The following is a 20,886-nucleotide window of genomic DNA, read 5'->3' on the forward strand; positions in this document are numbered from 1 at the left end:
CACTTTAATTCTATGCAACATTAATTCCTTTTTGCCATACAGCCTAAGGTAGACATGAGTTCTAAGCATCTTTGGAAACTGATGCTGTACCCACCACATTCTCTGAAATAAGAGTAGTAGATCTGAGAAGGAACAGCCAAGGAGGGAGGGCAGCATCAAGAAAGAAAGAGTTACTTGAAAGCAGCAATTCGTACCACTTGGAGGTCAAAACATAAGCGTCTACAAGTAACCATTGGACTAACGTCCCCTGGTTATACTTGCAACTAGGTGTCGGGGGAGTGTTGAGGGGCAGCTAGCTTATTATATGAGTGGCAAGAAAGAAGTAAAGGAGACTGGGAATGTAAAATCTAAACTTGACTGTGAAGGGATTAGATTAAGGACAGTAGGAGAGAAAGGTAGAGGGAGCTGGGTGAAGGAACTCCATGCAGGTGGGAAGGATGGAGAAGTGGACAATATAGAATAGACGGTCCTCGAAGGCTGGGATATCTGTAAAGGGGAAATAATATGAAAGGGGTTGATGTGTTGATTCAGGCTCAGGTTTTGCCAAGAGGGCACCACAACAGTACCAAGGTCTGGGAAACCGCCGGCAGTGTGGCCTAGATAACGGAATTTATTTTGAGAGGAAGGGCGCATTCCGCCACAAGGGGCGCTAGATAGGCAGGAGGGATGGCTGGCGGCTACCTGGAAGCTCACGTTATAGCCGAATGGCATCTGAAACTATTTCAGGGAAATGCTTCCTGAATCGCATCACAGTTTTCGCTAGGTTCCATTAGTCCGTTAATCTCTAGACATGCGAAACGCATAAAACAGGACTTGGCACAGAGAACGCGCTAAGCACCGTCATATTAATAGTAGTTTTACGACTCTAGAGACTCCATTTCCCTTGATGTCTTGCAGCTTCTCCGACTACGATTCCCATCATGCTTGGCAGCTGCCGTACCAGTGATTCCCCACGTCCCTTAATCCAGTTTACTCGCCCAGCATTCCTAGCTGTCGTGCCTAAGAACAACCAATGGGATAGGAGAATGCCAACCGAGGCGGGCCAACCTGCGGGTCGAGGGACGTGGCCACCGCAGGCCCCGCCCCCCCGCCCCGTGGCGGGTTATTCCCTCCAGCTCCGGGTCTGGACTGTAGACATGGGCACCGCCTGGAGGAGCCCGGGACGCGTGCGGTTTGCGTTCTGCCTCGCTGGCTTAGCGCTCTCACTGTACGCGCTGCACGTGAAGGCGGCGCGTGCCCGCGACGAGGATTACCGCGCGCTCTGCGACGTGGGCACGGCCATCAGCTGTTCACGCGTCTTCTCCTCTCGGTGCGTGCAGAAATGAAAAGCATGGGGTCCTTGAAGGCCAGGTGTACCTGACGGCCAGGTTGCCGGATGATTTTGGAGTCTGGGATCGCAGTGTCCGCAGAACGGACACTTTGAGAGCGGATTGGCCTAGGAGTTTTTGGTGGGTAATCAGACGTGCACAGGGGCTGGACCACTCAGAGATACTTGTGTTTGATCGCTTTCTGAGGGTGCCAGTGAATAACTGTGATTGGAAAACTGGAGGAGGCAGGGCAGAATAATACATAGAGATTGAGGATGATTTGGAATGGCACAAAGTGGGAGGAGGTGGTGGAGCATTGCTGTGCTAGGGGCCAAAGGTGCAGGAGGACCGGATGTTAGTGGGTGGGGTGGTGAGGGTCCAGAGCAGATAGACCGTGCTCCAGATTTCCCAGTGTGGTCCCCATAAAGCGCGACCAAGCTGAAAAAATTAAAAACTTTTACACTTGTGGGGTGGCATGTGCATGCCACTACTTGCATGTGGAAGTTGGAGGTGGTTCTCTTCTGCTTTGTGGATCTTGGGGATCGAACTCAGTTGACAGGCTTGGCATTTCACCAGCTCCCGAAGTTACTGATGGTCTGTGATGACAGGCCAGAATAGAGCCAGACACGCCAGAAGGTCACTGACCTTTGGATTCTTGGTGGGTGGAGAGTGTTGCTAATCACTTTTCCGGGATAAAGCCCCAGGGGCTTAGGCTGACCACACTTACCTGGGTTCTTTCACTCCCACCAGGTGGGGCCAGGGCTTTGGGCTGGTGGAACAGGTGCTAGGAACTGACAGCGTCCTCAACCAATCCAACAGCATATTTGGTTGCATGTTCTACACCATACAGCTGTTGTTAGGTGAGTGGCTTTGTCCCTCCATGGCCTGTCTGCCCTAATCCAGATCAGCCTCACTCACCCCACGTCATGGTGACCAGACAGTTGACAGACAGGCAGCTGCCAATCACTGAGCAGCCTCATCACAAGGAGCCGGGAAAGGAGAACACTAGGGACTATGGTAGTTAACCAGAGCCTGAAGGGCCCTCAAGATTTCCTACGATCTCAATTCTTTTTTATCTTTTTATTTGGTTTTGTGTTTTGTTTTTCTTTTTTCTTTTTTTTCTCTTTTCTTTTTTGGTCAAGACAGAGTTTCTCTGTGTAGTCTTGGCTGTCCTGAAACTCCAGATCAGGCCTACCTCAAACTCAGAGATCCGCCTGCCTCTGCCTCCTGAGTGCTGGGATTAAAGGCGTGTGCCACCACCTGATTTTTGTTTTGTTTTGTTTTGTTGTTTTTTGAGACAGGGTTTCTCTGCCTAACAGTTCTGGCTGTCCTGGAACTCTGTAGCCCAGGCTGGCCTCGAACTCACAGAGATCCGCCTGCCTCTGCCTCTCTAGTGCTGGGATTAAAGGTGTGCGCCACCACCGCCCAGCGGTTTTTTTTGTTTTTTTAAACTTTTTTTAAAAGATTTATTTATTTATTATTATGTATACAGTGTTGTGCCTGCATGCCAGAAGAGGGCGCCAGATTTCATTACAGATGGTTGTGAGCCACCATGTGGTTGCTGGGAATTGAACTCAGGACCTCTGGAAGAACAGCCAGTGCTCTTAACCTCTGAGCCATCTCTCCAGCCCCGGTTTGGTTTTTTTTTTTGTTTTTTTTTTTTTTTTGGTTTTTCGAGACAGGGTTTCTCTGTGTAGCTTTGCGCCTTTCCTGGAACTCACTTGGTAGCCCAGGCTGGCCTCGAACTCACAGAGATCCGCCTGGCTCTGCCTCCCAAGTGCTGGGATTAAAGGCATGCGCCACCACCGCCCGGCTGTTTTTTTTTAAGACAAGTTCTCATGCATTCCAGGTTGACCTTGAACTCCTGAGCCTCCGTCTCCCAAGTGCTGAGGTTATACACATATGTTAATACATCTAGTTTACAAATTCTTTTTGAAGGTGACTTGTGTTTCATCTCAGAGAGAGTTTAGCAGGAGAATTTACTGCTCGGGTCCCAAGGATTATTGGACAGATAAGGCCGATGTCAGGTCCTGTCTTAGAAAACTTTCACCAGATGCACCTGCTGTCTGTCACTGGGGAGGCATGGCAGAGTTCTGGAGGTGCCATTACTGATCCTCTCTTGTTTTACAGGTTGCTTGAGGGGACGTTGGGCCTCTGTCCTGCTAGTCCTGAGCTCCCTGCTGTCCTTGGCTGGCTCTGTCTACCTGGCCTGGATCCTCTTCTTTGTGCTCTATGATTTCTGCATCGTCTGTATCACCACCTACGCCATCAATGTGGGCTTGTTGGTGCTGAACTTCCGGGAGGTGCCAGAACACAAGGCCAAAAGGCACTGAGGTCCCACCTCATGCCAGGCTAACGTAACCTGCTTTGCCTTGGCACATGAGCCTTGCCCAAGAGGGTCATGTGTGGGTCCCTAGAAGGCCCTACTCTTCATTCCAGTCCTCTCCATAACCATGCCCAGGACAATGACCACGTGTGCCTCTAAGTTCTGTCCCCAAGAGCCGCTTTCTGCTCTTGGCTAAAGAGAATGGTTTTGAACAATAAATTTTCCTGAGTTGGTCAAGTTTGCAGCGTATGTGTGCCAGGGACCCTTTGGGGTGTTGGTCTTGCCCTATTATTGCCTTCTCTGGAACTGAGATGAGTCAGAGAATGGAGGGCCAGTGGGGAGAGGCGGCTGCATCATCTTTAGCACGTGTAGTCAGCAAAATCTACCACATCAGCCCCCACGTCCAGGAAATAAGCTTACGCCTGCTGCCCACGGATCAGACGTCCTGTTGGAGGAGGGTCTGCCACACACCTGGAGGGCAGGCTTGCTTGGAACAACGTCTTCGATAGTCCAACTTGAATCCCTGCAATTACCTCACCTAGCATCCCAAGCCAGTCTTAACACCTGCAAAAGGTCAGGAGAAGATTCTCTGTTTGTCCTAATGTATACTAAGGACTTGACATCCCAAGCACTAAAAGCCTGTGATAGTTAATTAGATAGTTACTACCATTATTTGTATACTGGTGAGGAAGCTTAGGTACAGAGAAACTAACGTGCCTGAGAGTACATATCTAGTACTGGGAAAGACTTGGGGGAGGAAATCTCAGATGAACACATCCCACAACTCACACGGCAGGACTCTGCACATGCTAGACAAACGCTCTAGTCCTGACCCATGCTCTAGCCCGTCTCATAACCTGAGTCCCCCTGAGCTACTTGGCTCACATCTGCTCTGAACTGCTCACCGTTGCCTCTGTATTGGTGTCAGGGCTCCTGGATGGTGGTGCTAGCCTAAGTGAGGAGTTGGAAGGTTCGAACTCTATCCCAGCATTTGCAAGAAAGGAGAGCAGCAAACGCTTGACTGACAAGGCAGCAGGCCCAGAGAGAGGGTGGCATGAGACCCACCGCTTTAACACACAGTCTGCACATGTTGCCTCTGAAGCAAACCTAGAGAGGTGTATGAAACCTCCCTGGCCTCGGCCTGAGGGAGGCACAGAAGCTGAAAAGTGGAATCTAAGAGGCCTGCCACTGCCCCACAGGTGATGTTTTCATATAAGAAGTAACTTGGTTATTATTAGTCTATTAGTAAACGTTGATTTGTTTTGGGACAGGGTCTTGCTCTATAGTCCAGGTTGGCCCAGAATTTGTTAGATAGCTCAGGCTTAACCTTAAACTCATAATTCTGCCTCAGCCTCCAGGTACTAGGATTACAGACATACATCACTATACTGGGCTTTTAAGAATTAAAAAAAAAAAAAGCTGGGCGGTGGTGGCACATGCCCTTAATCCCAGCACTCGGGAGGCAGAGGCAGGCAGATCTCTGAGTTCGAGGCCAGTCTGGGCTACAGAGTGAGTTCCAGGAAAGGCTCCAAAGCTACACAGAAATCCTGTCTTGAAAAACAAAAAAAAAAAACAAAAAAAAAATTAAAAAAATTTTATGCCACCAGGCAGTGGTGGTACACGCCTTTAATCCCAGCACTTGGGAGGCAGAGCCAGGCGGATCTTTTTGAGTTCGAGGCCAGCCTGGTCTACAGAGCGAGATCCAAGAAAGGCGCAAAGCTACACAGAGAAACCCTGTCTCGGAAAAAAAAAAATTTATGCATATATATCCCTGCATGTCTGTGCACCACATATGTGCCTGGAGAGGACAAAAGAGGGTGTTTGATCCCCTGGAACTGGAATTACAGGTGGATGTCAGCTGGGTTTGGAAATCGAACCTGGGTCCTCCAGAAAGAGCAGACAGTGAAGAAACCAATGAGCAATCTCTCCAGGTCCCTAAGCATTTTTAAAAATTATTATTATTATTTTTTGTGTGTGTGTGTGTGTAAGTGCATGTTGAATGCCATGATGTGTGTAGAATTCAGCTTGCAAGAATCCTTTGTCCACCATGTAGGTCCCAGGAATCCGACTCAGGTCATTAGGCTTGGTGGCAAGTGTCTTAGAGCCAGCCCCCTAACTCTTTTGTTTATGGGCCTGGTGAGATGGCCATGTGAGTTCAAACCCTGGGACCATATGGTAGAGGAAGAAAACCCCCACAGGCTGCCCTCTTTCTGGAATAAATAATTGACAAAACAATAAAAAGAATTCCCTCCAGTCTACTTGATGGGATCAATCAATTTATTATTCTGTGTGTATGGGTGTTTTATCTGCATATATGTCTGTGTGCCACATATGTGCCTGATGACTTGGGAGGACAGAAGAGGGTGTCAGATCCCCTGGAACTGGAGTTACAGATGGTGTGGATTGTCCTATGGGTGCTGGGAATCAAACGGGTTGTGCTGTTAACTGTTGAGCTATCTCTCCAGCCCCCACTCCCCGAAACACTTGAGTTTTTTTCAGGCAAGGCACAATTTCATTGTTCAAAGTCACTGCTGTAGTAAATGGAGGAACTGGGATTTGAACTGGGGGAGTGTGGCTGGTGACAGAAACCCAGAGAGGGATAAGGGCCACACAACCACAGTCCCCAAGCTGTTGGCTCCCTTCTAGCCTAGGAAAAGTAACACCTGACGCTTAGCTGGCTGGGGGCGGAGCAGGGGTGGAGCCAGGGAGACCCAGGTGGCCTCTCTGAACAAGAGCACTGAGTGGCCTGGAGCAGCATGAGGCAGAGCTGGGGACCAGGGCTGCTTATTGTGGGAGCTGTGGTCCTGATAGAGGGTAAGTCACTCAAGCAGACTGCAATTTGGTATGCAAGGGATCCTGAGGGGCTAGTCTCCCTGTGGATGTCCTTGGCTAGGTGTGTGTGTGTTTGTGTGTGTGTGTGTGTGTGTGTGTGTGTGTGTGTGTGTGTGTGTGAGAGAGAGAGAGAGAGAGAGAGAGAGAGAGAGAGAGAGAGAGAGAGAGAGAGAGAGAGAGAGAGTGTTAGTTAGTTGTGGGGGTGAGGAGAGAGAGAGAGAGAGAGAGAGAGAGAGAGAGAGAGAGAGAGAGAGTTAGTTAGTTGTGGGGGTGAGGGGAGGTAATGAATGCACAGCCTTCTGTCACATGGTGGATACCGCCACTGTTCCTAGCTTGGCGAGGAGACAGAAAAGCTAAGTAATGTGCTTGAGACCACAGTCTAGTGTCCGGCTTAGGGAGGGAAGGATCTGAGATCACTCTATCTGTATGGAGTAACCTCTGGCCCCACAGGCTTGGAGCTGTCCACGCTAACTCTGCTTCAGATGTGCAGCAGACCCATTTGTGTGAACGTATGATTGGGTTCCAGGCAGGGCAGGGACCCTCCGGAAAGGTCAGCTTCCAGAAAGTTTGATTCATTAGCACAGTGGTGGAGTGAGTCTCACTTGGGGCCTCCCCCACTTTGGACATGACACAGGCCTCTAATCTACCCTTAGGCTTCCCCAGCTGAAGGGACAATTAAGCTAATGCTCTTCACATACACAGGCCACCTCCCTGACTCAGTGGTAGGGGCAGGAGTCAGGGGTTCAGAAGCCTGGAGGAGGGTTGGCCTACTCCCAAGGTAAATCTCAGGCCTTGCTTCTTGGGACCAGGAGTGCTGAGCACAGCTGAGAATTAATGGCTGTATACTCTGAATGGGCTCCAATAAAAGCTGCTTTTCAGCCTCATATAAATATTTTCATTCTGGGAGAGGCTGGTAAGGTAGCCAGTCATAGAAAAGGACCCAGGGCCCGTCCTTCAACTCAACCCCTCCCTCCACCAAACCTGGGCCCGGCAGTTAAGGCACCTCTACATCTTGTGTCTTTTTCTTCCTAGGTCTTCAAGCAGCTCAGCGTGGTAAGTGGTGGTGGGGACATGGGACCAGGGCTGTGCTCATGGATGATGGAGGAATGGCACCCTGTGGTCCTGAGGTCAGGACAGGGTCAGCATGACTCATCCTTCTCTACAGCATGCGGGCAGCGCGGCCCTGGCCCTCCAGAGCCTCAGGAAGGCAGCACATTACCTGGTGAGTGGCCCTGGCAGGCCAGTGTGAGGCGACGAGGGGCACACATCTGCAGTGGCTCCTTGGTGGCAGATACCTGGGTCCTCACAGCTGCCCACTGCTTTGAAAAGTGAGTCATGCTTCGGTTCAGTCTCGGTTTGAGGGTGGATTTGTCCCTGTACCTTGCAAGACTGTTTTTTGCCTCTAGAATAATAAATACCATTTATGGAGAATGCTATGTAGCAACATGTTAGCAGCTTAACTTTAGCAATCTTTCATGGTGGATGCTTTACAAAGTATATGAGAACTGAGAGGAAGGAACTGTGCTGAAAGCCATGTGCTCTATCTATCCCCCTGCCTCTGCTCTTCTCCAAGTTGTCGTTTCCAATGGCACTCAGCTGGGCCTTGCCCTTCTCCTTTCAGGGTGGCCACAACAGAACTGAGCTCCTGGTCCGTGGTCCTGGGTTCTCTGAAGCAGGAGGGGCTGAGCCCGGGGGCCGAGGAAGTGGGAGTCACTGGCCTGCAGTTGCCCAAGGCCTATAACCACTATAGCCAGGGATCGGACCTGGCCCTGCTCCAGCTCAGCCATCCCACAGCCCATACAACCCTCTGCTTGCCCCAGTCCACCCATCACTTCCCCTTTGGAGCCTCTTGCTGGGCCACAGGCTGGGACCAGAACACCAGTGACGGTAAGTCCTGTCCTAGACAGAAGCCTAGAGAGGCACTGCTTGCGCAGGCCCAACTGTGCCAGGCCCCAGGTCCCACTGCTTCCCAGAGTTAGACTCAGCTTTCTCTTCTTCGCCAGTTTCCAGGACCCTACGGAATCTGCGTCTTCGTCTCATCAGCCGCCCAACTTGTAACTGTCTCTACAATCGGCTACACCAGCGGCTGCTGGCCAGCCCCGCGAGACCTGGGATGCTGTGTGGGGGTGCACAGCCTGGGGTACAGGGACCCTGCCAGGTCTGATGAGCACAGGGAAAAGGGAGGGCCTAGTCTTGGGCTAAGGGTCTACAGAGAAGGGTAATGGGGTACAGCCAGAAGGCATCTTGTTAGTAGTGTTGGGGCTCAGATGACTCCTTTGCCTGGCTCCAGGGAGATTCTGGGGGACCTGTGATGTGCCGGGAGCCTGATGGACACTGGGTCCAGGTTGGAATCATTAGCTTCACATCAAAATGTGCCCAAGAGGACACTCCCGTGCTGCTGACTGACATGGCTACGCACAGTTCATGGCTGGAGGCTCACGTTCACGGGGCAACTTTCCTGGTACAGGACCCAGGAACTGTGGAAACCAGTGACGAGAACAGCTGTGTCGGTAGGTCTGAGCACGGGTATTGGGAGTGGGGTGTATGGGGACACCCAGGCCACATGAAGGCTTCCTGGCAGTGGGGTAGAAAGCCACAAGGGAGCAAACATCAGCTCAGACACTTGAGTCTAGACACTGCCAACGGAGAACTAGGTTTGTTAAGGCCCCTTTTAGCTCCTGGGATAGGACCAGCCCCGCTGGGGCCAGGAAGCTTTACAGACTTGGGTATATGAGTGTCTGTGAAATCTGGCTGGTTTCCGGGGGAAAGCTGCAAGTTCCCAGGCAGAAACCCAGGGAGGTGAGACAGGGCAGTGACTGCAATGCAAATCACATGCAAAGTCATTCCGGGGAAGAAGCTGGGTTCTGATGTTCACAACAGCCAGGCTTCGGAAAATCCAGGTGGGTGGCAGAGTGAGGCAGAGCTTCCAGGTAAGGCTGGCATGGCATACTGTGTGCCATCAGACATCAGGATTAAAAGCAGGCACACTGGCTCTGAGTCCCCAGTGGGCTCCTTGGTGTTGGTTACAGAGCTAGGTCAATCTTTATGTTAGCTTGGTTACCTTTGGTACTGCGAAGATAGGCCACGTCATAGCTGAATAAGGAGCACTCAGCACAGGCCCGAGCACTGAGTGGCCACTTAACAAACTGGGTGATGTAATTCACCTATTTCAGCATGCGGCTCCTTGAGGAGTGGAGGCCCCCAGGCGGGAGCCCTCTCTCAGTGGCCCTGGGATGCCAGGCTGAAGCACCATGGGAAGCTGGCTTGTGGTGGAGCCCTGGTGTCAGAGGCAGTGGTGCTGACTGCTGCTCACTGCTTTATCGGGTGAGCCTCGCGTCTCCCTCCTTTGTGCCCCTTGTCCCAGCTCCGTCAGTGCTGTCAACTCTGCCTCTCAACAGGCGCCAAACCCTAGAGGAGTGGAGTGTAGGTCTGGGGGCTGGACCAGAGGAACGGGGCCTGAAGCAACTCATTCTGCATGGGGCCTACACCCACCCAGAGGGTGGCTATGACGTGGCCCTCCTGCTGCTGGCTCAGCCTGTGACATTGGGCCCTGGCCTGAGGCCCCTTTGCTTGCCCTATGCTGACCACCGCCTGCCTGATGGTGAACATGGCTGGGTTCTCGGGCTGACTCAAGGAGCAGGTACATAGTCCTGGGGACCCTGGCAGCTGTCCACTGGACTTGCAGGCAACCGAGGCATCTAGCCTCGTCTTTTGCTTTATAGGCAACAGCTATCCCCAGACAGTACCTGTGACAGTCTTAGGGCCAACAGCCTGTAGCCAACAACATCCAGCCCCTGGGAGCACAGGCATTCCCATTCTGCCAGGGATGGTATGCACCACTGTTGTGGGTGAGCTGCCTCAATGTGAGGTGAGTTCAAACTCCAACCCTTACCCAGCAGACCCCTGGCTTCTCTCACCTTTCCACCAAGCCTGGCTGCTAGCCCTGCTTTGTCACCTGAAACTAAACCCTTCTACCACCAGCTGGCCCCAAACACCCAGGCTGTAGCCCCCAAGCCCCTCCCACCCGCCACAGGAAGTTACCAGTATAACCTGCTCCCTAACAGGGCCTGTCTGGGGCACCCCTCGTCCATGAGGTCAGGGGCACATGGTTCCTGGCTGGACTGCACAGCTTTGGAGACACCTGCCAAGGCCCTTCGAGGCCTGCCGTCTTTGCTGCCCTCTCTGCCTATGAGGACTGGGTCAGCCATCTAGACTGGCAGGTCTACTTCGCTGAGGAGCCAGAGCCAGAGGCTGAGCCTGGAAGCTGCCTGGTCAACTCAAGTATGTGTCGCTCTTCACTCTTCCTCCTTAGCCCTGGCTCTCATCTCGGGAAACACTGTTGTGACTCATCTCTAGCTGCCTGGGGTGTGGGGTAAGCAACAGACAGACCCACGTGGATGTTAGGCAGCAGGGGGTCTCAGCGTCTTGGTTTTCAGGTCTCCCATACACCACAGGGGCCGAGCTGGGTCCTGCTTCCTCAAGGGAAGTAATAAAGCTATAGGTAGGACGGGGCCAAATTAACTTCCTTCCTCTCCTTGACAGGCCAACCAGCCAGCTGCTGACTGGTGACTCTCTAGTCTACTCACAAGACGCCCGAAAAGCCAGGCAACTCCCACGTCAACACCCAATTCCACACTGATGCCCTTCCCCTCCCTGTCTTGTGGTTCCCAGCCCTGAGGCAGGTCCCACAGCTGTCTGGCTGGGAATGAGCCTGCCCAAGGTCGCTTTCCATGTGTGGCCATGACCCCACCCCTAAGCTCTGCCTTCCAACAGAGATGTCTCCAGTATTCCCTAAACAGTCCTTCAGATACAACACTAGCAGCTGTTGTGAAAAAAAAAAAGTGTTTTTTTTTTTTTAGGGGGTGGGGTGGGGAGCAATTTTCCTTTTTTAAAACTTAAATAAATTGTTACAAAATAGATTTTAGAAAATAAGTTACAAACTGTAGTAAAAGCTCCCCTTCCACAGGCCACTTTCCCACCTGTGGTACACGCTCTGAATCTGCCTCTCCCTGGGTTAGAACCTGGCTAGCCCAGCATTCTGGCCGAGCCTGGCCCTGGAAGAACATGGTGACAAGGCTTAGAAAGGAGACCCTTCATGGACACAGACATTAAGACTACCTTACGCCCTGCTTGCCAAAGAAACCAGGTCAGGGTCCTCTTCATGGGAAGAGGAGGTGGGGATGCCCAAGCAACTCCTGAGCAAATGTGGAGATGAAGCCTCTCCCTGCCTGCATCCCTGCTTCAGTGAACTGTTCTCTGGAGACTTGGAAGTTCACAGGGAGAAGTTGAGGTCTGCAGGCCACTGGGGCGAGGCGTCGAGGCGTGAGGCTGGAGAGGAGTCCCCTCTGCTTGTTGCTGGTGCCATTGAAGCTCCTGGGGAGGAGGAGAAGAGGTCAGAGGGAACCTAAACCACGTCTCCAGACCTGCGGGTCATTCCCTGACATGGCCCTGAGAGACAGAGAAGGTCAAGAGGCCAGGAGAAAAGCTCAGTGTCAAAGTGTTCAACTATCGTGTATAAGGCTTTAGGTACCATGCCCAGCATCTTCCCCTCACCAGGAAGACCAAGCCCAGGAATTCTAGAACCCCTAATATTTTTACAGCCTTGGCTGATAAGCTCCTCACTTACTTTACTTGAAGTCACAAGAAACCTTTTGTCCTGAGAATCATTTCTTTCGTTCTCAGGAACCATCACCACTATTTTGTCTTTCCCAGCCAAGCTCTGGTCAAGGGCATACCATTTCAGGGACACCCACCTTGGGTGGCTATAGATGGGATGGATTTTCCTCTCTAGATGGGGACTATGCGCTTAAGGTGTGCTGAATACACAGACTGCCCCGTGCCTCCACAGCTTTGCCCTTCAATGGGCTGGGTGGAGCAGTTTTACCCCGAGATTCACTGTGATAGAGGATGAGAGATAAGGCTAATGACGGCTGCTGGGCCTGTCTTCAAAGAAACAATTATCTATGAGTCAGTCCTTCAGCTAAAAGGCTGTGTTGGGGGAAGGTGCTGGCAGAGGGCAGTTTGGTTGGTTCTTATAAGATCTGTATCAGGAGATGGAAAAGGTTAACTAAGGAAGAACCAAAAAACTTAGTACAGCACTCACAGAAGGACCACAGGCCTCACTTCCAAGGAAACAAGGCCGAGTAAGAGTAAGTAACCTACTGTCACCCAGCAAACTGGCCGCGTCAGCAGTACAGCAGCCAGTCACAAGTCACCACAGAGCAGGCAGACCCCCTTTGCCTTAGCCCTGCAGGACAACCCAGGAATCTGCAACCCTCCACCACCACTCCCTCTCCTTCTCTGGCTTCCTGCCCACTCTAGGAAAGACCAGAACCGAAACAAAGCCCATTTCATCCCTTTCCTCTGGAAACCACTACTGGCTAAATCAAGATAGCCAGATGTGGTAGTTCCCAGACACCTCTGCCCACTGAAAGAACAAGGCCATTCGTCTTTGGCTATAGAAGAGTCCACACCACTGTCCCATCTACCATAGTGTCCATCTTCCTGACCCAGGATCCATCCTTCAGTGGCTCAAAATCGCTCCAAACTAGTTAGTCCCTGTCCAGGCCTCCCGCCACTTAGAATCTCCTTGCTTCCCTTACCGACTCAGGGTTATGCTTACTCTCCACGGTGTGCCCACCTCTTTCTGGGTCCTCTCAATCCTCTCCTCACCCAACTCACCCCACACACCTGAGCTGGACACTGTCCACTCCTCCTGGTGCTGCTGCTGCTGGTGCTGCAGGAAGCTGATTCGGTGGCGAAAATGGCGGGGACAATGAGAGCAGGGGAATGGTCCCTCCTGGGGAGCATGAACCCGTCCATGGCCCTGTAGCCGGGCAGCTGTTCGGAAAGCCTTGCCACAGATGTTGCAGCTGTAGCGCTTGGGGTCCGTGTGGGTCCTGCTGTGGTTCTTGAGAGAGAGTAGGTTGGGCAGAAGTTTGGGACACAGGGAGCAGGGGTAGAGTCCAGTGGTATGGGCCTTTTGGTGGTTCAGCAGGCTGCCAGCATGGCGGTAGGAACGCCCACACTGGGCACAGCAAAAGGGACGTTCCTTGTCTTCAGCTGCTGTGAAATTGGTTCCTTGTCCTCCATTAGCTGGCTCCCCATTCTCTTCTGGGTCTCTGGGAGGTTCGGATGGGGCCTGAGCTTTCCCTGGACCAGGGGCATCCACCTCTACCATCCCGGCTTGCGGATCTCTGGTGTCGTCTGTCTGACTTGACACCTGCCTATGGTCAACAGCATGAGTCTGCATGTGTGTGGCCAGCTCACTGTGGGTCTCAAACACTTTGCTACAGTTACTACAAGCAAAGGTCTGGGCAGCAATGTGGTTGTGGAGCTTAGTGGTCACAGGATTCAATAACTCTTTGGGACAGAGCAAACAACTGTGACAGTCTTTCTTGGGGTTCAAGAGGCCATCAGGTTGGCAGCAGGTCTTTCCACACTGGCTGCAGCAATAGGGGTGGCTCTCTGGTTGGAGTTGAGAGCTGCTGTCTCCACCATGCCAGCTATCCACATAACCTGCGGTAGGACCATTGGACTGGCTCTCGGGGAGCTGATGAAGATTCCTGGAGACTGTGCCTTCCAACTTGCCTTCTGGCTGGGTTAACTGATCCTGAAGAACCCAGGCACCATTGTGATTCATTTGTCCCCTGTCTCCTTGATACCCATCTACCTTCCCCACTTCCCAAGAAAAAGATTCTGGGACCTCTGAACGTGCTGGCCTGCTGGGACTCTGATTGTGCTCGCCAGGTCTCTTGGTTCCACGCTCCAGCTGCAGTACAGACTGAATACCTTCTGATCTGCCCTCCAGTCCCCAGTCATCAGCAAGGTTCTCCTTACTGCCTTCGGTACCATGTGGGCCTTCCTGGCCACTGGCCAGCTCGAGTTTGGTCTCCTCATGCTCCTGCAGATGCCGCTTCAGAGATCCCTGGCCAGGAAAGCCACAGCCACAAAGGGTACAACGCACGGCTGCTGCCCTCCGGGGTGGCCGCCGGCGCCGGCTATCAGAATGCAGCCTCTGATGGTCTTTCAGGGCTGTGCGGTTGGAATAGGTCTTAAAACAGAAGGGGCAGCTGTACTGGCCTGTCTCATGGATGCACTGATGGTTCAGGAGGCTGCTAGCATGGCGGTAGTTCCGGCCGCACTGCCCACACCTGAAAGGCCGATCCTCACAACTCAGCTTCTGAGCGCCCCTGCCCCTCCGTCGCTCAGTGTGGACCCGCTGGTGGTTGGCCAGCTGCTTCCGCAGGCGAAAAGCTTTCCCACATTCACTGCAGCGGAAACGTCGAGGGTCTGCATGGATGCGCCGGTGGTTCTTAAGGGACATGAGGTTTGAAAAGCCCTTGGAGCAGGCCTGGCAGCCGAAGTGGCCAGTCTGGTGGCTCTGCCGGTGATTGATGAGGCTGCCGGCATGCTTGTAGGTACGGCCACATACTTCACAGCTAAAGGGCCGCTCGGAGCTAACTTCAGTTTGACAGCCTTTCTCTGCCGTCTCCAGCCGCTGCTCCAGCTCCTCCTCCTTCACAGTGGTCTCCTCCCACACTTCTTCTTTCACCCTTGCCAGCTCCTCCAAGGGCTCCACTTTAAGTTCTTCCTGGAGCTGCCCTACGACTGCCTGCTCCTGCCCTGTCTCTGCCACATTCTGGGGTTCGTTGCTGCCTCGTGCTTCTGAGATAGACCCCACTTGGGGCTCTGAACCTTTGCAGCGAGGGTGGTTCCGCAGATGATTCCGGTAGGCAGCCAGGTTGGGGTAGCAGCGGGAACAGACAGGGCAGATGAAGTCACCTGTCTGGTGGATCTTTCGGTGGTTCACCAAGCTGCCTCCATGGCGATAGGTCTTGCCACACTGGTTACATCGGAAAGGGCGGGGGTGGGACTTCAGAAAGCTTTCACCAGCCTGCATGCAAAGGCTGTCTGCAGCTGTGCTACCTACGCCCTCCTCAGACTTTGTGTCCCCCGCCTCTTCTGAGACAGAGGTCACTGCGCCCTCAAAGACATGATCTGTAACCATTTCTATCACATCACCTGATCCTTCCAAGTGGCTAGGAACATTCTCAGTCGTATTGCTGGAACTTTGACTCTGGTGGTGACGCTCCAGGCTCCCCAGGTCATCATAGGTCTGACCACAGCAGCCACAAATGTGCCCATAACCTGCTCCATCTAGAGCTTCCACTTCCCGCTGTAGCTGATTCAGCAGCTCTGCTTCTGAGAGCTGTAGGGGAGGATTGTGGGTAGAGGCTGCTTCTGCTGTGCCTTCCTCCTCCTCCTCTTCTGAGCCCTCAGCTATGCCAGAAGCACCATGAGCCTGGCGCAGGTGACGCCTGTAGCCAGTCCTCCCCGGAAAGATCATACCGCACAGACAGCAGAGGAAGGGCCGTGTTGAGGCCACCTCCCCTGGCCTGTGGTTCTGGAAGTGACTACGCAGGGCAGGCAGAGAATCAAACTCCTTTGGACAGAGAGAGCACTGATAGATGCCTGGAGGGTGGCAGGACCTGTGGCTCAGCAGACCGGCAGCATGGGGGAAAGAGTCCCCACAGTCAGAACACGTGTGAGTGGCTTCGGCTTTCCAGACAGTGTCAGCAGAGTCGGGGGAGTTGGCCGGGCAAATGCCCGGCTTCTGGTCACTGTCCCCTCCAAGGAGGCGATCACAGAAGCCAGTCTCGCCGTTCTCATCACCTGGGATGTCCAAGTGGTCAAGGAAACAGGCCTCTTTCTTCTCTAGTCCTTCCTCAGTGCCAGCATCCTCTTTATCACCCAGGAAACAGGCCTCATCCCTTCCAAGCCCATATTCGCCGCCTTTAGACCCTGCCTGCAAAGAGTCCCCATCCCTTTCCAGGTGGTCTTCAGTCCCACAAGGACTTTCTCCCAAAGGGTCTTGTGAAGAATCCAGGTCCTCGTCATTTTCCAACTTCTTGGTCCAGGTACCCGCAGACGGCAGTTTGGACTTTTCTCCACCAGTACTATCTTGTTTCTGATGCCTCCTGTTCCACTGCCGACTATGACGTCGTAAATGGCTCTTCATGGCAGCCATCGTATGGAAATGCTTGGCACAGGCCCCACAGCTGAAGTCTCCCGTCTGGTGGGTCTGCCTGTGGTTGATAAGGCTGCCTGAGTGGCGATAGCTCTTCCCACAGTCTCGACAAGCAAATGCTCTCGGTGGTGACACTGTGCCGTCTGTCTTGCTCTTTCCTCCGTCCCCTGCCCTGTGCGTCGTGCCATGATGTTCAAGACTCTTGAGATCTTCAAAGAACATCCCACAAATGTTACATGTCTGTGGTGCCGTCCTATCTGCTGTTGCAGGGATACCTGTGGCCTCTTCTTCATGTCTGTATACATGCCCCTGATCTGTGTGGATCGCTGCTTCTGTTTCCACTGGGTCAGGTTGTTCCTTCTTGACAGGGCTAGGGGACCCCTCAGTCCCAGGGTCTGTATTTCGGCGTGGAGCTTTGCAATGGATGCGCACATGGTTGCGCAGAGCCATAAGGTTGGGGTATTTTCGAGGACAGAGTGAGCACTGGTATTCTCCTGTCCGATGGCTGTGGCGGTGGTTCACCAGGCTCCCCCTGTGGCGGTAAGCCCGACCACACTCATTGCACTTATAGGGACGATGGTCCAGGCTGCTGTCAGGGACCTCTTCCTCTTTTTGGGTAGTCTCAGCCAGCATAAGGGCAGTTGAGGACACTGATGACTGGCCATCTTCCCCAGCTCCTTGCCGGGGCCTATGATGAGCACGAACATGGTTTTTCAGAGCAGCTGCATTGAATAGCTGCTTGGAACAAACTGAGCAGGGGTAGATACCTGTTTGGTGGCTCTTTCGATGGTTGATGAGACTACCAGCATGACGGTAAGTACGACCACAGTCCCCACAACAGAAAGGCCGGTACTCCTCTGAGCTACCATCCTCTAGCTGCCCCGACGTGCCGAGTTCCCCAGAACCATTCAGCATCTGTGTTTTAGGTGGCTGATTCCAGCTCCTCCCATTCATACGTCCATTTGTGGTGGGCCTCTCGCCCTCTTCCCATGGCTGTTCCTGCTTTTCCCCCTCATGGGACTGCTGATGTTCTAGCAGATCCCGAGGGAGCCGGAAGGCACGGGGGCAGTGGGGACAATGGTAAGGACGATACTGAGCATGGAGTCGTGAGTGGTTTTTCAGAGCCATGAGGTTAGAAAACTCCTTAAAACAGATGGCGCAGGGGTAGATGCCCAGAGTGTGGCTCTGGCGGTGGTTGGTGAGGCTTCCAGCATGCTTGTAGGTCTTCCCACATTGATTACACTTGTACCTTCGCTGCTCCTCAGCAGGAAGAGGCTCGGTGGACTCCTGGCCCCCTGTGAAGTTCACTACTGATTCAGCCAAATACTGTTCCAAATTGCTGAGGAGGTTGCTAGCTGGAGTGGCGAGTGGTGGAGCCCCATCAGAATTGGTGGTGGGTACCCAGTCCTCTGCACTTTCTTTAGGATCTGGCTGGATTTCTAAGCCTTCTCTTTGTTTGGTAGGTGGATCTTCCCAAGTACCTGGAGCTGCCCTGGGATCAGATCCAGATTCACATTCATGTGTCTCTTGTACATGCCTTGTCTGATTTTCCCAGCCTTCCCTAGAACCAAGCCTCTGACCCCAGGATTCAGTAGACATTGTCTCACTCTGACGATGTGAAGCAGTGTCCTTGGCATGTGGGGGCCTGTGCCTTTGGTGGCCCTCAGGAGCATGAGTCCTCATGTGGCTCTGGAGGGCCAAGGAATTAGTAAAATCCTTGCCACAGGTGGTACAGGGGAAAAGACCAGTCTCGTGGTTCCGCTGGTGGTTGACCGAGCTCCCTGGGTGACCGTAGTCACGCCCACACTGCTGACTTGGAGAGGGGTAAGGGACACTGCCAGCTTCCTCACCGTCCCAGTTAGCAGATGGATGGAGCAGTTCTCGATGTCGTGAAAGTTCTGGGAGGCTAGGAAAGTGACGCTGGCAGTCAGAGCAACTGAACGAGAGGGGCATGTCCTCCATGGGGCAATGTGGTAGAAAAACCTGGAGGTTCAGGAGGAACAGACAGGTGGCAGCAGCATCTTTCTCTGCAGAAGGGGTCAAGGCCTAGAAAGAGGGGCAGTAGTCAGATGGAAGGACTGAGTCAGTTCCGCTTCTTGGCTATATGAACACCACATTCACTAGAAGTCACTGAGAGGTTCCCCAACCATCCACACAAAGGGAGCTGCTTTCTAATATGTCTACAGGTAGCATCATTGAAAGCTTTACTATGCACACTTCTAGGAAAGTTCCCCTAGGTGTAAGTCATCTCCAGAGCCAGAGATAAGGAAACTAAAGTCTAGACTCTAGACAGACCTTAAGACAGTATATAATAAATCCTACTGTTCCAAAGGCTCTGCTCTCTATAATTCTGGAACAAACCAACGACCATTCATGAGATTTTATAACAAACCAGAACTATTTCTGGCGTTGTTGGTGGTGGTATTTGATTCTGAGATAAGGTCTTAGCTCAATCTTTAGCTCAAGCGGCTCTGGAACTCACTATGCAGCCCAAGCTTCAAACTCATGGATTTTCCTACCTCCGCCTCCCAAGAGCTCAGGTTATAGCCACAGCAGCTGGCCAAGCCTTATAATAAGACAAGTCCAATTCTTTCTTCTCCCTTCAGCTAAAGTGAATGTTCTGGAAGCACTGGCAAAGCTTTTCAGCTGCCACCTAAGGCTTCACAGAAGTTAGAGGCCCTTTCAGAAGGGATGATCCCCCTGCCTCCGCCCTTTCGGCATCACATTGTGTTCCTGACGCGGTTAGGCATTTGTTTTACTTACTTCCTTTAAATACATGTATTCCCATCCCATCTCAGGTTGGAATTTCATTTTACCCTCTTTTCTTCTCTATCCCCTCCTGCCTTACCTTGCTGCCACCATCATTTTTCACTCTCTTCTACTGCCTCTCTACATTCTCAAGAGGACAGCAACTCACGCTGTGCAGTACCACGTGCCAGGCACTGCTGATATGTGCACTCATTTGGGGAGGGAGGCATTTGAGGCTCGCTCTCACCATATAGCTCAGTCTTCCCAAGTGCTGGCATTAAAGTCGTGGGCCACCACGCTTGCCTTCTAAGTGTACTTATGCCACTAAATCCAATGCCTGTGTTGCCCCAGTTTTCACATAAACTCCCTGCAAGAGGCAATCTTCATTCCAAAGCCCTCGCTTCCCCAGTAGCTGCCACTCATTTCCGCCACAGCATCTTGCCTTTCTCCGAAATTGACTCCAGTTTCCTGGGACCCTAACACAACTATTTCTAATCTCACCAGCTGAGTCTGTTCCCGGAATTCTCTTTTCTCAAAACTTCTTACGAGTCCCTTTCCCTAATCAACCACCATCATGATTCTCTACAGTCACTCGTCTTTTCTGCCAATTTCCTCTCTAGATCCCTACCTCGCACCAGGAGTGCCTTCTGGTTCCCGCCGCCGGCGCGTCCGTTGGAGGTCGTGAACGGGAGCGCGCCTGCGCACTGGGACCCTTACCCTAACTGCAGCCGCGAGCCCTAAGTGGTTGCTGGTGCGAGGGTTCTCGAGCTCATACACACGCACACTCAGCCAGGGCTCCCGAGAATGGTAGATGAGGGGAAAAGGGGGGGTAAAGAAGGAGATAGACGTAACAGAGCACAGCTGGGATGAGCCAAGACTGTACCCCAGTTCCGCGGACACTTCCTATTGTTAGTCGGAATCAGGAAGTGTCCTAGGTGCTAAAGCTTCCCCCCGAAACTTCCGCCTAGGAACACTTCCTGTCTCTCCTCCGAGCAGTATTTCTACACGGACACGCTTCCGGCGCTAGGTTCCGGGTGGGCCCAACTCTATGTCTGCTTTTTGTTGTTTTTGAGACCGAGTCTAACTATGCAGCCCAGGCTGGCCTCGAACTGGCAGCAATCCTCCTGTCTCAACCTCTGGAACGTGGGAATTACAGGCCGCGCGAGCTCTCACGCTGGACTGTGGGCGCAACTCTGGCTCCGCCCACGCAGGTCGGCGCGGCGCTCGGATGGACTTAAGCCACTGTTCCGTCCAAAGCGGCTGAAATCGTCCCAGCGCTTATTCAGTAAGCACAGTAGTAAATAAAGCACCGACTACAGCACTTTGGTGACACTTTTCACGAGGCTCCATAAAAGACTCTTCCCAAGGCAGGCGTGTGTGTGGGGGGATCCTCACTAAGTTCACTCCTCGCTGTTAAGAGAAAACGTGGACTATAAACGGGTTCAGGCACTACAACAAAACCTGAGTGCCCTGTCCGGTTCTTCCCACCTCCTAGCTCTTGGAGACACTTCCGGCGCCCTGGCGGGTGTACACCGTCAATCGACCCGGCGTCCCATCCCCTTAGCACCCAGAGACCCTTTGCAAGATACTTCTCTGCTACTGTAGGCTCGGGGCTGCTTCCGTAAGTTTTTCCTTCCTCCTGA

General features: G+C 52.7%; 3 protein-coding genes across 13 annotated transcripts; 2 read left to right on the plus strand and 1 right to left on the minus strand.

The window, feature by feature from the left end:
* The first annotated feature begins 1,049 nt into the window (after nt 1–1,049).
* Nucleotides 1,050–3,870, plus strand: Vkorc1 (vitamin K epoxide reductase complex subunit 1). 2 transcript variants are annotated; one of them, XM_052760986.1, is made up of 3 exons: nt 1,067–1,309; nt 2,058–2,167; nt 3,438–3,870. In XM_052760986.1, the coding sequence occupies exons 1-3, from the start codon at nt 1,137–1,139 to the stop codon at nt 3,638–3,640; spliced, it is 486 nt and encodes a 161-aa protein (XP_052616946.1). In that variant the 5' UTR covers nt 1,067–1,136; the 3' UTR covers nt 3,641–3,870. The 2 variants fall into 2 exon arrangements, with proteins under 2 accessions (XP_052616947.1, XP_052616946.1); XM_052760987.1 differs by lacking the exon at nt 2,058–2,167 and having other exon boundaries at nt 1,050–1,309.
* Nucleotides 3,871–3,995: 125 nt separating this feature from the next.
* Nucleotides 3,996–11,265, plus strand: Prss53 (serine protease 53). Of its 6 annotated transcripts, XM_052760969.1 has the most exons (11): nt 3,996–6,447; nt 7,498–7,518; nt 7,631–7,793; nt 8,087–8,352; nt 8,469–8,623; nt 8,756–8,975; nt 9,639–9,789; nt 9,864–10,105; nt 10,188–10,333; nt 10,530–10,746; nt 11,008–11,265. In XM_052760969.1, exons 1-11 carry the CDS (start codon nt 6,390–6,392, stop codon nt 11,025–11,027), a joined length of 1,659 nt encoding a protein of 552 aa, XP_052616929.1. In that variant the 5' UTR covers nt 3,996–6,389; the 3' UTR covers nt 11,028–11,265. The 6 variants fall into 6 exon arrangements, with proteins under 6 accessions (XP_052616929.1, XP_052616925.1, XP_052616926.1 ...); XM_052760965.1 differs by having other exon boundaries at nt 3,996–4,832; nt 7,498–7,793; XM_052760966.1 differs by having other exon boundaries at nt 3,996–4,206; nt 4,562–7,793.
* A 119-nt stretch (nt 11,266–11,384) lies between these two features.
* Nucleotides 11,385–20,845, minus strand: Znf646 (zinc finger protein 646). Of its 5 annotated transcripts, none has more exons than XM_052760949.1 (3): nt 20,732–20,845; nt 13,147–18,541; nt 11,385–11,838 (listed from the first exon to the last, which is right to left on the minus strand). In XM_052760949.1, exons 2-3 carry the CDS (start codon nt 18,455–18,457, stop codon nt 11,738–11,740), a joined length of 5,412 nt encoding a protein of 1,803 aa, XP_052616909.1. In that variant the 5' UTR covers nt 18,458–18,541; nt 20,732–20,845; the 3' UTR covers nt 11,385–11,737. The 5 variants fall into 5 exon arrangements, with proteins under 5 accessions (XP_052616909.1, XP_052616908.1, XP_052616907.1 ...); XM_052760948.1 differs by lacking the exon at nt 20,732–20,845 and adding an exon at nt 20,127–20,238; XM_052760947.1 differs by lacking the exon at nt 20,732–20,845 and adding an exon at nt 19,872–19,985.
* Between the last annotated feature and the right edge of the window lie 41 nt (nt 20,846–20,886).

The sequence above is a fragment of the Peromyscus californicus genome, unplaced genomic scaffold, assembly GCF_007827085.1.
Source record: "Peromyscus californicus insignis strain IS unplaced genomic scaffold, ASM782708v3 Scaffold_4__1_contigs__length_199733344, whole genome shotgun sequence".
Lineage (NCBI taxonomy): Eukaryota > Metazoa > Chordata > Mammalia > Rodentia > Cricetidae > Peromyscus > Peromyscus californicus.

Excerpts from the sequence above, each read along its gene's own strand:
- Vkorc1 (XM_052760986.1), top strand. The coding sequence starts at position 1,137 with ATGGGCACCGCCTGGAGGAGCCCGGGACGCGTGCGGTTTGCGTTCTGC. Across the intron at positions 1,310-2,057 it reads TCACGCGTCTTCTCCTCTCG|GTGGGGCCAGGGCTTTGGGC; the intron begins GTGCGTGCAGAA and ends CACTCCCACCAG. Across the intron at positions 2,168-3,437 it reads CACCATACAGCTGTTGTTAG|GTTGCTTGAGGGGACGTTGG; the intron begins GTGAGTGGCTTT and ends CTTGTTTTACAG.
- Prss53 (XM_052760964.1), top strand. The coding sequence starts at position 7,537 with ATGGGACCAGGGCTGTGCTCATGGATGATGGAGGAATGGCACCCTGTG. Across the intron at positions 8,353-8,468 it reads GGACCAGAACACCAGTGACG|TTTCCAGGACCCTACGGAAT; the intron begins GTAAGTCCTGTC and ends CTTCTTCGCCAG. Across the intron at positions 8,976-9,638 it reads TGACGAGAACAGCTGTGTCG|CATGCGGCTCCTTGAGGAGT; the intron begins GTAGGTCTGAGC and ends CACCTATTTCAG.
- Znf646 (XM_052760949.1), bottom strand. The coding sequence starts at position 18,457 with ATGGAGGACATGCCCCTCTCGTTCAGTTGCTCTGACTGCCAGCGTCAC. Across the intron at positions 11,839-13,146 it reads GTCCAGCTCAGGTGTGTGGG|GAGCTTCAATGGCACCAGCA; the intron begins GTGAGTTGGGTG and ends CCTCCTCCCCAG.